The 13617-nt window shown below is 43.7% G+C and overlaps 1 protein-coding gene across 7 annotated transcripts in view; it reads left to right on the top strand.

The window, feature by feature from the left end:
• PTPN4 (protein tyrosine phosphatase non-receptor type 4) overlaps positions 1 to 13617 on the top strand; it is a 272694-nt gene that overhangs the window by 22275 nt on the left and 236802 nt on the right. For all 7 annotated transcript variants that reach the window (XM_033945428.1, XM_033945424.1, XM_033945426.1 and 4 more), the window contains one exon: positions 11830 to 11937. In XM_033945428.1, coding sequence (XP_033801319.1) covers positions 11830 to 11937 — 108 coding nt within the window. The remainder of the gene's footprint in view (positions 1 to 11829; positions 11938 to 13617) is intronic.

The raw sequence follows: 13617 nt of genomic DNA, 5'->3' as shown, positions 1-13617 counted from the left end.
ATGTTCATTTGAATTGCTCATCTGTAAACATCCTGTTCTGTAAAAAGACCTAGCTCTGGAAGTATTTAACCACACCTCAGTATCTAAAACATTTCCAGCTATGATGATAGAAATAATTTCAGCACACACAATAACTGTGGATGAAAACTTTCTTTATGTATAATGTAAAATAAACATTAAGTCTGAACTACACTGCTGAAAATGTTCTAACCAGGAACAAAAATTGATGTGATCCTGGTGTCATCATTGCCCTAAGTGTTATGAACTGTCCATATATATTTTTTTTTAAATTTCAAATCTAATCAGTACTCTTATATTCTACTATTTTTCAACTCAGATTCAGAGCGGATTACAACAAGAAGAACCCTACATTAAGGGAAGCACATACACTTTAAAATTATTACATAAAGAGATGAAAATATCAAGAATAACATTTATCAAAAAAGTAGATCTTTAATAAAACTTTACGAAAAATAATATATGAATTCAGGAAGATTGTTCCACATCTGAACTGCCTGATAAGAAAATGATCATACTAGCTGACTCTTCCTAATTACTCTAAAAACAGTTGGAAACTGAAGTTTAAAGCTACTGTTACTCCCTGTAGTAATAAAATTAACTGCAATACATAAGAGATAAATTTTTGGGGAACATTACCATATAATGTCTTATGTACTAGATATGATACCAGTTTTCTCTCTAGGGCTTTTAGCTGGGTGCTCTGCCCGGCTGTCATCCGATCGTGAATCCTGCTGTTGCCGCCGCTGCTCAACATAAAAAAAAAAAAACCCTCTCACCGGCTTGGAGATTTCACGCCTTAGCCTGTAGTGAACTCATGCTCTGGGGCTCTAACATGTGCATGCCGGTTTCCCTTCTCTTCCCTTCGAAACCGGAAGTTATGTCCCGGGGGGGGCGGAGATAAAAGAGAAGGGAAGCCAGCACGCACACGTTAGAGCACCGGAGCATGAGTTCACTACGGGCTAAGGCAGAAGACAGGTCAGTGACGGAGGGAAGCTTACAATTTGCTGCTGGGTCCTGCCTACTTTCTGTTTCCGTGAAGGCAGGACCCAGCAGTACTTCTCTACAACATTGCTCCTTAGTTTTATCAAGTGGTACAGTGAGGAGCCATCAGCTGTGGTTACCACAGCCAGCACTTTACATCTTATCACCTCATTCTTTTATTATTTATTTTTCTCCTCATGGTTCTTTATTCTAAGCAGCTGTGGCACTAACAGTACTACGGGTACCTTATGCTACTTTCACTACCACTTGCAGTCAGGTTTGGCATTTTATCATGGTTTGGGTTTTTTATTTAGTTTTTCACCAGTATTTTCATTTATTTATTAAAGCAGCCTTTTTTGACAACCCGACGCCCTTCCCCCTATCAGTGTGCATCCAATCCACTGCCGACATTTTTTTGGCGCCTCTTTCAACGGATCAAATATCATAGCCCCACTGTTACATGTTCACATTTATTCTGCTTACGAGTTTATCTCATCAGCGCAGAGGCCTTTTCGGTAAGTCCATTTTACTTCCCCTTTTTTACTTTCCCGAGTGCTGCGGTTTTATTCTTTGATTTTAATAGAAGCTTATTTGAACAGTAATTTAGATCTTTCCCAGGTTTCACTTTTCATCTACCTGGTTGGCTTGTCTTTGAGCTACTATTGGCTTATGTTTTCAAGATACACTGAGGGGCATAATAAAAAAAAACGTCTAAGTCCCCTTTTGGCCTAAGGCCTTAAACGTTGAAAGTGCAGGGAAAATGTCCATTCCTTAGCAACAGCAGCAGATGAATCCAGAGACCAAAGAGATAGCACACATCTACCAGCAGGTGGAGATAGAGAAACTGATTAACAGGTGGGCCTATCGGCTGGTACTTTTCCTGTATCTTCAGTATGCTCTATCTCCCAGCAGGTGATGGTCGCTATTCAACTAGCTCCTGAATTCTGGCTGTGACTGGAAAATTATTTTCTCCTGTTGAGGTTTCTCTTCAGTGAGATGGCAATTTTATTCTCCTGTTAAGGTTTCTCTTCAGTGAGACAAGGGTGTCCGGCTGAATGGTGCCGGCTTTAGGGGTTACACCTGGGCCCCTCAGGTCCCTGCTTCACCCTCCCTCCATTGCCAGAGGGTCTGACTGGGTCTCGATTTTTTTTTTCTTCTTTCCGTTCTCTGTTAAAAAAAAAAGACCACAGTTGCTACATTCTGCCCTGTTAGTGCTGCACAACCAGCTCTTACTAGCTTCAACCGGCCCTAACAACAAGCTTGTGAGTATGTATGTGTTTTTTATTGTTGTTTGAACTTCAGGTTCTGTTTGGGAATCTTAGTACTGTGGGTTCGGTCAACGTACATTTAGGTCAATGTACGTTTAAGGAATGGATATTTTATTGAGGCTAAGTTTTATGACTAGAAATCCGTTGAGGGAGCCGGGACTTTCCCGCCCTTTGCATGCAAGCGCTTGGTTTCCTTGTTGGTTACAGTGCGGCAGTAGCGGTGCAATTTCATGCTCGCACTTGTTCTCCTCGTTGGGTTTCAGTGCAGCAGTAGTAGTCCTGTTAATTCTGAGGCTCTCTTTCTTCGGTGTTTGTCACGGCCATGTGCAGCTGATTGTGCAGGTGCCAGTTTATAGCAGCGCGCATGAGATGGGACATGTTTTTTCTGGCGCTGTGGGAAGCACTGCACTGTTCTTTTAGTTATTCCCCGAGTCTGATTTTCTTTCTATGCAGGCCGTGGCAGGGTAAATTTTGCGGGGCTTGAATCTGACTATGTTTCTAGGAGCATTGATGCAGTGGCCACGTGTCGGCGAGAATCAGGCGCGTGCTTGGGTCTCTGGCGATGGCGGGAGAGCTGCAGCGTTACGGTAGTTTATTTCCAGCTGACTTTAGTCAGGGTATGCTGCGGCTTCTCTCCTTTCCGGTTAAGACAAGTTGTACGTGTTTCACCAGCTTTGGGACAAGCTTGGGCAGATTTATATGTCTATGTCTGTGTTCCTGCTGTATTCACTTGAAGGAAGCTGCTAGTTTAATCGGACTCTGGGGTTAGCACTCAAGGAGATTTCAAGAGAGACTCTGACCTGTGCTAGGTCACCCAGTCTTGGTTTGTCTCCGGACTGGGTCGACATACGGCAACTCACAGCACAGTGAGATCAGCAGTAAGATAGTGCCCTGAATTTCACACGGTTATCTCATTGTCTTTCTTGGGGTCCCTGCACATTAAGCCTTTGTCTGTTGAAAACTGTCCTTCTTATTTGGGCCTCTGTGCTGCGCTGCATGTGTCTAGTAATGGCATAGGATATAAATGCCTAAAGGTAGTACAAACAGTTTCCAAGTTCGGGCTGTCTCTATGGGCATAATGACACTTCGCATCTTCTTGCGGCCAGGACTCTCTTTCTCTATTTCTGAGGGGGCTTGGACTTCAGATTTCCATGCTTATCACGCTGGTTTCTCCTGTCGCCATTTTCTCATGGCACATGCTAGACAGACCCCCCGACCAGACAGGAAGGGCTGTACAGCTCCTTCTAACCAGGAGCCAGTTACCTATTCTATCAAACCCGTGAAGGAGCACGCGCTATGTGGCTGTTAGCCTCATCGCTGAAGCTCTCATTAGCGATGTGAGCTTTGTCTGATACCTGTTAGGATGCTGTTGTTTTCCACGGGGCGGTAGATGCAGCATCTTGATTGCGTCTAGTACGTATTCACTTTAAAGGACATACGTATTTCGCTCACGTTGCATGGAGTTAGTACTGTTTTCATAGTTCCAGTATACTCCTCTTTACATTGCGTAACTTGATTTTTCCTAGGATAATTTCTTTCTTCTTACAGATCCTGCTGTTCCCTGACCTTCTGCACTTCATTCTGAGGGGATCTTGACTTCTTCCAATGACTCTTCAGGCTTTCTTATGAGGGGGAAGACGCTATAATGTCAGGTCAGGGAGCTGTGAACATTTTTCAGGTTTCCGGTTCATTCTTGGAGTCTCTATGTTTTGTGTTTCCCTTTTAAGTGTTACTGGTTCTCAGCGCAGTTCTTGTAGTTCTTCAGGAACTAAGGGACGTTGTTCCACTTACTGCATGGTGCCCAAGACGGGGGCATTGGGCAGGCTGGATCCCATTCTGTTAAATTAGTTTCTCAGGGTTACACATTTCTGCAGAAAAACTGGGAGAATATTTACATTTTCACTATGGACTCCGAATCAGCACTAGGTTTGCTTGCCTCTCTTGGAGCAGTGTTTTTGGTTTTGGCACATGCCATTTCGCCTACCCAAGGCTTCACGAACATTTTGTAAATGTGGGCAGTGGTACCGTTTTGGCACTACCAGGTGATTCACCTACTTTCTACTTGACTGACTGCTTGATTCGGACGTCTTCCAGTTGGGCCATTTGACTGATACGAAAAGGGTGGTTTCTTTTCCTCAGTTCCTTGGACGTGAATCTTCGAATTTGCACAGCGCTCTTTTCTCCTGTACTATTTATAGATATATCGGGGAGATGTTTTTATTCATATAGTAGAGAAATGTGTTTCTTCCCAGAGACTAGGGCGATGGGTCACAGTCTCAGGTTTGCATTCTTCTTCAGTCACCATGACCAAGAGTATGGGATTCTGTACAGGTTCTAGGATCCATGTTGCTGACTCCACTGGGAACTTCGGCTTGCTTTCCCATTATAACGCTATAGCAGTCGCTTTTGTTCCGGTGGTTCCCAGTCTCAGGGTTCCAATTATTTGGTTGGCTCCTCAAGCATCACTCTGTATGATTTGGTGGTTCAGCGAGATATTTCTTTTCAAAGGCATGCCTCGGTCTTTGCTGGACTAGCTCATGGTCACCAAACATCCCGGGCTGTCGGGTTGGGGAGCTCGGTGCCTTCCATCTTCAGCTCCAGGAGTCTGGTCTTAAGAGGCGTCTCAGTACTTGTTCATTCTTCTACTCTGGAGCGTGGTCAGGCTACCTTTCTGGAGCTTCAGACCATTCTTCCGGAATGACGCTGAAGGTCTTTTCAATCAGTATTATGATGGGGGTATTTCTCTACAGCCTGGGCAGTAGGTGATGTACTCAGTTGGCAGGTAAAGTTGTGGTTCTACTTCAATGGGTGAACCCTCATCTTCGTCTTCTGTTGGCAGATCATTTTATGAGTCAGGAAAAGAGTTTGGATAGACTTTCTCTCCGTGAAATCTGAGCATGGCCCATTTATTGTATGTTACAGTGTACAGCGCTGTATACGCTCTAGAAAGTGTAAATGTTAGTAATAGTGAAATCTTCTACATCCTGGATATTGAGAATTTTGGCTCAGGCGTTCCAGTTCTTTTTATGGAAGTGAGTTCTCCTGGAACTAGATCCCATGGCCTCGTCTCGAAATTCTAAGCTTCCTAGCTTCTTCGGCAGGCACAGGGAGTGGGACTCAGAGGGGATAGCAGCGTGGCTTCTTTCTCGCCTCTGGTTTCTCTTTTTTCAGTGTTTTCCCCTGGCTGATGATGGCTTGGATTTGCCATCTCAAGCTCGCTTTCAGGGCACAGTATTTGTAGAATCTCTGGATTGGCTGCGCCATCCTTGCTATGCGGATCTGATGAGTCTTTCGACAGCCGGACTGTTGAGTTTCCTGGTATCTCCGAATTTGCTCACCTAGGGTCTGATCAACATGGATATTCGTACTACTTTGGTATTACGACCTAGTTTTTGAAAAGTCATGGCTGACATGTAAGGGTTATGTGAAGCAGGTTGTTTCTTCTCTTATTCAGGCGATACAGACGTCTTCGCCTGTGGCTTCTGCTTCCTTTTGGAGGTTTTTCCTTTCTTAGGTACTTCTCCATATTTGCACCCTTCCAGAGTTCTTTTTTGACACAAGTGTATTGCCGAGGGCTTAGCGTTCAATTCCCTTCAGCTTCAAGTGCCATTCTTAGCTTGTTACAAGGGCTGGGTATATTGCTCTTCACTTCCTTCTCAGCTTCATGTAGTTCAGTTCCTAAACGGAGTACGGTATATTCGTACACCTTTTAGAAAGCCCTGCCGGAGTACAGTACTTCTTTGCAGTTTACCGAAGGCTTCATTTCATCCTTGTATTTTGATACTCTAAAGGGCTGTGCCATTGAACACGGGGTTTCTTGTGGCCATGGCTTCAGATTGGCAGTTTTCTGAGTTGTAGGCCTTGTTCGGCGGGGATTCCTATTTCTGATTTACAAAATCTGGAGTGTCAGTTTGGACAGTACCACAATTTCTTTCTAAGGAGGTGTCATCCTTTCTTTTATGACACTCTCACTTTTCCTTCCTTCTTCCTGGGAGGAGAAATTGGGAGCTGTGCTTTTATTCACTGCATTTTTTGAAAGTGCGTAGCGTTCTCCGCAAGCTAAGTTTCTAATGACTTTTAGTTGTTTAGGTCACCTTTTTGTATTCTTCAAGGGACACCTCAAACGTATGGCGGCGTCCAAAGCCTCCATCGCTCCATGGGTCCAGGAGGACATTATTTATGCTTGCTTGATGGCAGGGAAGCGGTTGGCGAAAGAACTTCATGACCATTCCACCAGAGCGATGACTACTTCTTGGACTTGGTCCAGAGGTTTTTTCCTTGGAGGAATTTTGTCTTGCAGCTACTTGGTCTTCCGAGAGTGCTTTATCTCAGCATTACCGATTGGATGTGGGGGCGCATGCGGTGGATGCGTTTAGTGCTTCGGTTGTTGTGGAGGCAGCGTTTGCTTCCCACCCAGATTGAGGATTGCTTTGCTACATCCCTTTGGTCTCTGAATTCATTTGCTGCTGTTGCTAAGGAAGGAAAAATTATGTTCTTACCTGTTAATTTTCTTTCCTTTAGACGCAGCAGATGAATCAAGAGCCCCACCCTTTCTGGATATTGTCTGTCGGTTTTTTCTTTTGCAACTTTCGCAGTTTGTTATTTTGGCAGGTTGTTTTCTGTATTATTGCATTTTGAGATTTGTTATGGGAAAGAAGTTTTTTACATGCTATGCCTATTGATGGTTACAGATGCTTGGGCAAGGAGCTATACTGGATAAACAGGAGGAGTGCCAGCCAATAGGACCACCTGTTAATCAGTTTCTCTATTTCCGCCTGCTGGTAGATGTGTGCTATCCCTTTGGTCTCTGGATTCATCTGCTGCGTCTAAAGGAAAGAAAATTAACAGTTAAGAACATAATTTTTCCTTATCAAAAAAAACGTTCAAAAGGAGGTTTTTTTTGATAATGGCCTGCCTCTACGTTCAGCTGTTTAAACGCCCAGACCACCACTACGTCTACGCTAACAACATATAATGAACCTAAAAAAGCCTAACTCCCAAACGCCCAAAACAAGAGCTTTTAGGCGAAGAAGCCAGTACTTCGCCGAAAAGCTGTATTCTGTAACTGGTGTCTATCAAAAACAACACCAGTTACAGAATCCCCCTCCCCCCCCAACGATCGGGCCAGGAGAGAGCCCAAGCCCAACCTTCCCCGACTTGATTGGGGCAAGAGGGAGCCCAAGCCCTCTTGCCCCGCGTCATCCTTCCCTCCTCCCCCGCCGATTACGATTGGGCAGGAGGGAGCCCTCCTGCCCAGGCGAACCCCCCACCCCCACTAAGATATGGGCAGGAAGGATCCCAGGCCCTCCTGCCATCAACGCACCCCCCCTCCCACGAATGCCCCCCCCTGCCGACCTGCGAGATCCCCCCACCCCCAATCCCCCTCCCCATACCTTAAATCATTGGATGGGTGGACCGGTGCCAGGAATGGCTGGCCTTTAGGGCCTGATTGGCCCAGGTGGCTCAAACCCCACCCACAGTGGGGTCTGAGGTGCCTGGGCCAACCAGAATAGGCGATATTAGTGGAGACGGGGTCCAGGTGTATGAGAAGGAAGATGTCGTCTATTTTAATAGGTATTTTAATAGGTGTTCGTATTTTTATATTTAATAGGTGTTAATATTTTATATTTAATAGGTGTTCATATTTTTTGAAGCTGCTGTTTTCTGAAGGGCTCATGTAAAGATTAAAGAGAATTGGTGATAGAGGGAAACCTTGAGGAACCCCACAGAATGATTTCCAGGTTTTGGAGGAAGTTTTGGTTTTCCATACTAATATTCTCTTCACCAGATATTATCTGTATGAATGAAGTAAAGTTTTAAGCATAGTTTGATTTACCATAAGAGTCACTATCCTGCAGCATATAATTGTCTCGTAGGTAGCTAACTATTGTGCAAAATGAATAACACTGCTTGCAAGCAACCTGGGAACATCAGGCCTGAAAGCCATGGCCTAAAGAGGCTGGTGCTGGTTCTTCTTTTATGATTATACTCCCCATCATCATTTTTTGGGCCTACTAGATCAGTACGTGGTGGCCCAGTGGTTTTTTGGCCAGAGCAATCCCCAGATGCTCCTGCCCTGCTGGCACTATCCACAGAATGACACCCCCTATTCATGTTTCCTTATGTAAACCTGACCCCTAGTGATAGTCAGTCATACAATACAACCGCTAGGGGAGCCATTTTGGAGACAGTGTTGGCAGGGCAGGAGTGACCTGGGAATCATTCCTGCCCATAGACCATTGGACCACCAGATTGGTAGGCCAAAAAGATAGTGGTGGCCCTTGATGGCAGAGGGAGGGGTTATGAGATGTTATCAGGAAATGTCATGGGGGAGGGGGGGTAACACTGACCCCTTTATGTTTATTAGTATTTATAGACCGCTCTTCGCTTTAACATCTGCACGGTTTACCAAATATTAATAGAGGTATGGCATTTTCATAAAAACAGATAAGAAAAAGAGAAAAATAAGTTGTATTCTAGGTTTTACGTAGTAATATGCTGCTTTACAGGCATCTTATGACTATGTATGGTAAACTGCAGTGATGTAAATATTACCGCAGAAGGGCAAGACAAACTACGTTAGAGCCCTTTTAGTAATGTTAAAGGACAAATAAGACTCTAATGCAGCTTGTTAATTTTCCCACTAAACTATTCAAAATTGTTAAATTGCATATATCACTGATGTCATTGGAATCTTCAGTTTCTCTTCCTCCATCTGATGATAGGGAGATTTAACTCAAGGAAAGGAAATTATCAGGTTAGAACAGGGCTTAACATCCCAGGTTGCCATGGCACCTAGAAATTGCATAATGGTGCTGGGGATTTCATGTACTCCTAATTTGTTTGTGTGTGTGTGTTTTGTGGTTTTGTTTTTGTTTGTTTTTTTGTAGCACCATCTCAAATACTATATTTGTTTTTCTTGCTTCTGTTCCAAAATTCAGCTCTGTATGTAAGCTTGAGCTGCACAGTACAGAAAGTCTCACAGCTTTGAGTTTCATGGGACTTGAAACTACAAGACCAGCTCAAACTTTCTATACACCATGACTCAAGTTTGCATGAGAACTGAATTGCAGTGGGGTGCAAGGAAACATGCTGGCTATTCTGAAGACACAGGTCACAAGATGAGGGGAATAGGCAGCAAGCAGTGTTGTAGAGAAAGAAACTAGATAAAGGCTGGTGAGGAGAGAGAGGGGACTGGATGAAGGTTGAGGGGGGCTTGAGAGTCTGGGTGAAGTCTGTGAGGAGGGGGCAGTATGTGCAAACTAGACAGAGATTAGTGGGGACTCTTGCTGTGGTAACGTGAAACAGAAACAATAACCTCTGTTTCACCTGTCTAGAGGGTGCTGTCACAAAGCAGACAGCATGCTTTGGGAAGGGAGAGTACAGGTTTGCCAGTGATTTGTAGAGAGACACTGTAAGGAACTGATTTACTAAAGTTGATTTGCGCACAGACACAAAATAGGAAACAAGCTTTAGTAAGTCAGATTTAGTGAAAAGGCCTGGATTAGAGTAAGTTTTACCTTTAGCATTAAAAATTACAAAATATGCCTGTACTTTGCAGAAATTGTGTTTGTTTCAATTAGTCCTTAAGTGAACAGAGGGTGTTAAACTCCCTGCAGACCCCATGCCACAGAGATGTTCAAGGTCTGTGGACTCCAGGCGATCCTTATTTTACCCAGTCCCCAAACTTAGGAAAGTCTATGCATTGAGAGCAATTTTTTAAGCTATTTATCCAGATGCTGTTTGCCAGAAAAGGAAGATTTAAATCTATGGGAATACTTATTTTCTTGGATGACTTTTTCCAAAGAGAAAATGCTCAGTGCTCTTAGTTTCATGATGGATGTGGTGTACCAGTTATCAAAGAGAAAGCATCCACAAACTTTTCATCGGCCTGAAGTTTTGAAAATAGCCCAGAGAAACTCGATTTCTGTCATAGAACTACAACTCTGCCTTCTTGCAGGACTTGGAAACAGCAGCCGTGCACATAGCCCCGTTTGCGCGATCATTAACTCGTACCTACATCTGTGCACAATGCACAGCATGAAAGTCCCTGCACTTCAAATCATACCATCATAGGAGCTTCAAGTAGCAGCTCTCATCTGATGATTTGCCAAGATTTTTTCCCTGTATTGTAAGGGATAGGATTTATTATTTTTTTTTAAACCCACAAAAAAACCACCTCTCTTCTGAGCTGCACATGTTAAGCGCCGCAGTTCAAATAGCAAATAGCACTGGAACCTAGTGAGAGTGAGAAAACTCTTTGCTCCCCGTAGATACATACAAATGATTAATAATGACTTGCTGTCCTGTCTCTTTTGGGGGTCGATGGGCATTTGTTGTGACTTAGGAAAGATCAGAGTAACCGACCTCCTTCCTTCGCCAGGAAATTCAAGTGGCAAAGGCACAACTCGGATTCTGCTCCCTCTCAAGAAAAAGAAAAATTACATTGCAAACCGAGTAACAATCCGAGAGACCAAGAACTAAACTTTCCCGAGGCAGAAACCCCCCACGTGGTCTTGTTTACCATGTTTGCCAGAACCAAAGGGAGCTTGACACTTTTTCTTTCTCCCAGAGGAGTCCCAGACTTGCTGCAGCCACATGATCTGACGAGCAGAGGCATTACCAGCAGCTTTGTTGAGGTGGGAGGTGCGTTAACACTCAACGCAGCAGGATTATTCTGCTTTCTGGAGACAGGGTAACAATCCAAAGCAGAGGACATATTCTTGTTTGAGCCTGGTTAAAGAAACAGCAAAATAGCTGAGTAACCCTCCAGAGTGAAACTGGAGGCAACCTGAGGAGTGCCCTTCAGATCGGCTTCTGATGTGCCATCCCGTGTTTATAAATCGGCAGTGATTTGTATTTATTTCACAGGCAGGAGTCAAACACTGAACTTTTGGCGGCGAGTCAGGCTGTGTAGAGTCAGCCCGGGAAATCTCCAAGCCGGTGAGAGGGTTTTTAAAAAAAAATGTTGAGCAGCAGCAGCAGGATTCGCGATTGAGATGATAGCCGGGCGGTCATCTAAATTAGCTGGGCGGAACGCCCGGCTAAAAGGTCCTAGGGAGAACACTGAGTCTTATAATATTATTTTATGAAATTTTTAAATTCAGACTGACATAGCATATCTGATATCATGGTAATAGAAAAACAAATATTGTGATTTTCATTGACCTTGCAGTACCAGGAGACAGAATAATTAAACACAAAGAATTGGAAGAATTAATAAAGTATCAAGATTTGGAAATAAAAATTGCAAGACTCTGGAACAAGCCATGTTAGATTTTCCCTATTATAGGAGTCTTAAGCAGCATTATGCCGAGGCTGGACAGATTTCTACAACACTTTATAATTCAGATTTGACAACAGTAGAGTTACAAAAATTGCTGGGGTCTGGCTATATTTTGTGATGATGCCTAATAATTCCTAAGCTTCTGGGTGAAGCTTGAATTCTTCAGGGATACTAGACAAATCTGTTTGTGTTATTGCACCATATATAATGGTAAATAATAATAACTCTGCAACAGGGATAAATTTTAATTTTCAATTTTCAATTTTCTTTCAGAAACATGAGCAAGGGCAAATTCTGTTGGATTTAGTCTTCAAGCATGTTGATTTGACTGAGAGAGACTATTTTGGTTTACAGCTGGCTGAAGTTTCAACTGACAACCCCGTAAGTAGCTGATTTTTCTCTCTCATTTTCTATAATGAGTTTTGTTGCCTTAATTGCCGGTGAAAACCAAAGGATTCGAAGCTTACTAGAATTGCAGACCCCCCCTCCCCCAAAAAATCCTTCCTTGCTGTTATGGTAAAAATTTATGGAAACTGTTAGTTTCACAAATATTATTTTATTTAAAATATACTTTCACAAGAAAAATATAGAATGTCAGGTGGAACATAGAAACATAGAAACATAGAAAGATGACGGCAGAAAAGGGCCACAGCCCATCAAGTCTGCCCACTCTATTGACCCACCCCATTGAGTGCTAGTGACCCTGTTCCTTAACTTGGCCCTTGTAGGGATCCCACGTGTATGTCCCATTTATTCTTAAAATCAAGCACGCTGGTGGCCTTGATCACCTGCACCGGAAGTTTGTTCCAGTGATCTACCACCCTTTCCGTGAACATGAACAGCACAGCTTAGGTTTAGATGTAATGTGCAATAAAAATATTTCCATTTTAACTTTACCTAGTTCATTTTTCATAAGAACATAAGAATTGCTGCTGCTTGGTCAGACCAGTGGTCCATCATGCCCAGCAGTCCGCTCACGCGGCAGACCTCTGGTTAAAGACCAGCGCCCTAACTGAGACTAGCCATACCAGTGCACGTTCTTGTTCAGCAGGAGCTTGTAAAACTTTGTCTTGAATCCCTGGAGGATGTTTTTCCCTATGACAGACTCCGGAAGAGCGTTCCAGTTTTCTACCACTCTCTGGGTGAAGAAGAACTTCCTTACGTTTGTGCGGAATCCATCCCCTTTCAACTTTAGAGAGTGCCCTCTCGTTCTCCCTGCCTTGGAGAGGGTGAACAACCTGTCCTTATCTACTAAGTCTATTCCCTTCAGTACCTTGAATGTTTCAATCATGTCCCCTCTCAATCGCCTCTGTTCGAGGGAGAAGAGGCCCAGTTTCTCTAATCTTATGCTGTATGGCAGCTCCTCCAACCCCTTAACCATCTTAGTCGCTCTTCTCTGGACCCTTTTGAGTAGTATCGTGTCGTTCTTCATGTATGGCGACCAGTGCTGGACGCAGTACTCCAGGTGAGGGCGCACCATGGCCTGGTACAGAGGAAGTAGAGACTTATACGGCCTCTTTTACAAAACTGTGCTAACGGCCCCGAAGCCCATAGAGATTTAAAGGGCTTTGGGGCTGTTGCCGCATGGCAGCTGCTAGTGCTGCTTTGTAAAAGAGGCCGATAATGGAATTGATAGTAACTCGTGTGCTTGGAATATGACTATTTTGTTGATTCAAGGGAATGATGAGAAGAAGCCAGCTCTCACAGTACTTGTGGATACCACTGACATAGAATGGCGCAGGAGAATTTCTGAAAATCAAATTTAAAAATTTAGATAGTAAAGTTCTGAAACAGGTGCCAGCATTCCTATATATCTTGCACACCCTGTCACTTGGAACTGAGCTTCTTATTGCAGAGTTTTTCATGTTTTCTCCTGCAGCCAGTGACTAGCTGTAGAATGCCTGACTACAGAAGGAGCCTTCAGATCAAATGGCCAAACCTTAACAATTTATACTATATCCAGCCCTGTCTTTAGTATTCCATATATAGCGATAAGGATCTGGATGTAAAAATATATTTGGGTATAGATCTATCCCACTGTTGTGTCTACAAAGGACGCCT

This window comes from Geotrypetes seraphini, chromosome 5 (genome assembly GCF_902459505.1).
Source record: "Geotrypetes seraphini chromosome 5, aGeoSer1.1, whole genome shotgun sequence".
NCBI lineage: Eukaryota > Metazoa > Chordata > Amphibia > Gymnophiona > Dermophiidae > Geotrypetes > Geotrypetes seraphini.
Note: the sequence above shows the minus strand (reverse complement) of the source record. Positions and strands in the feature narration are given on the sequence as shown.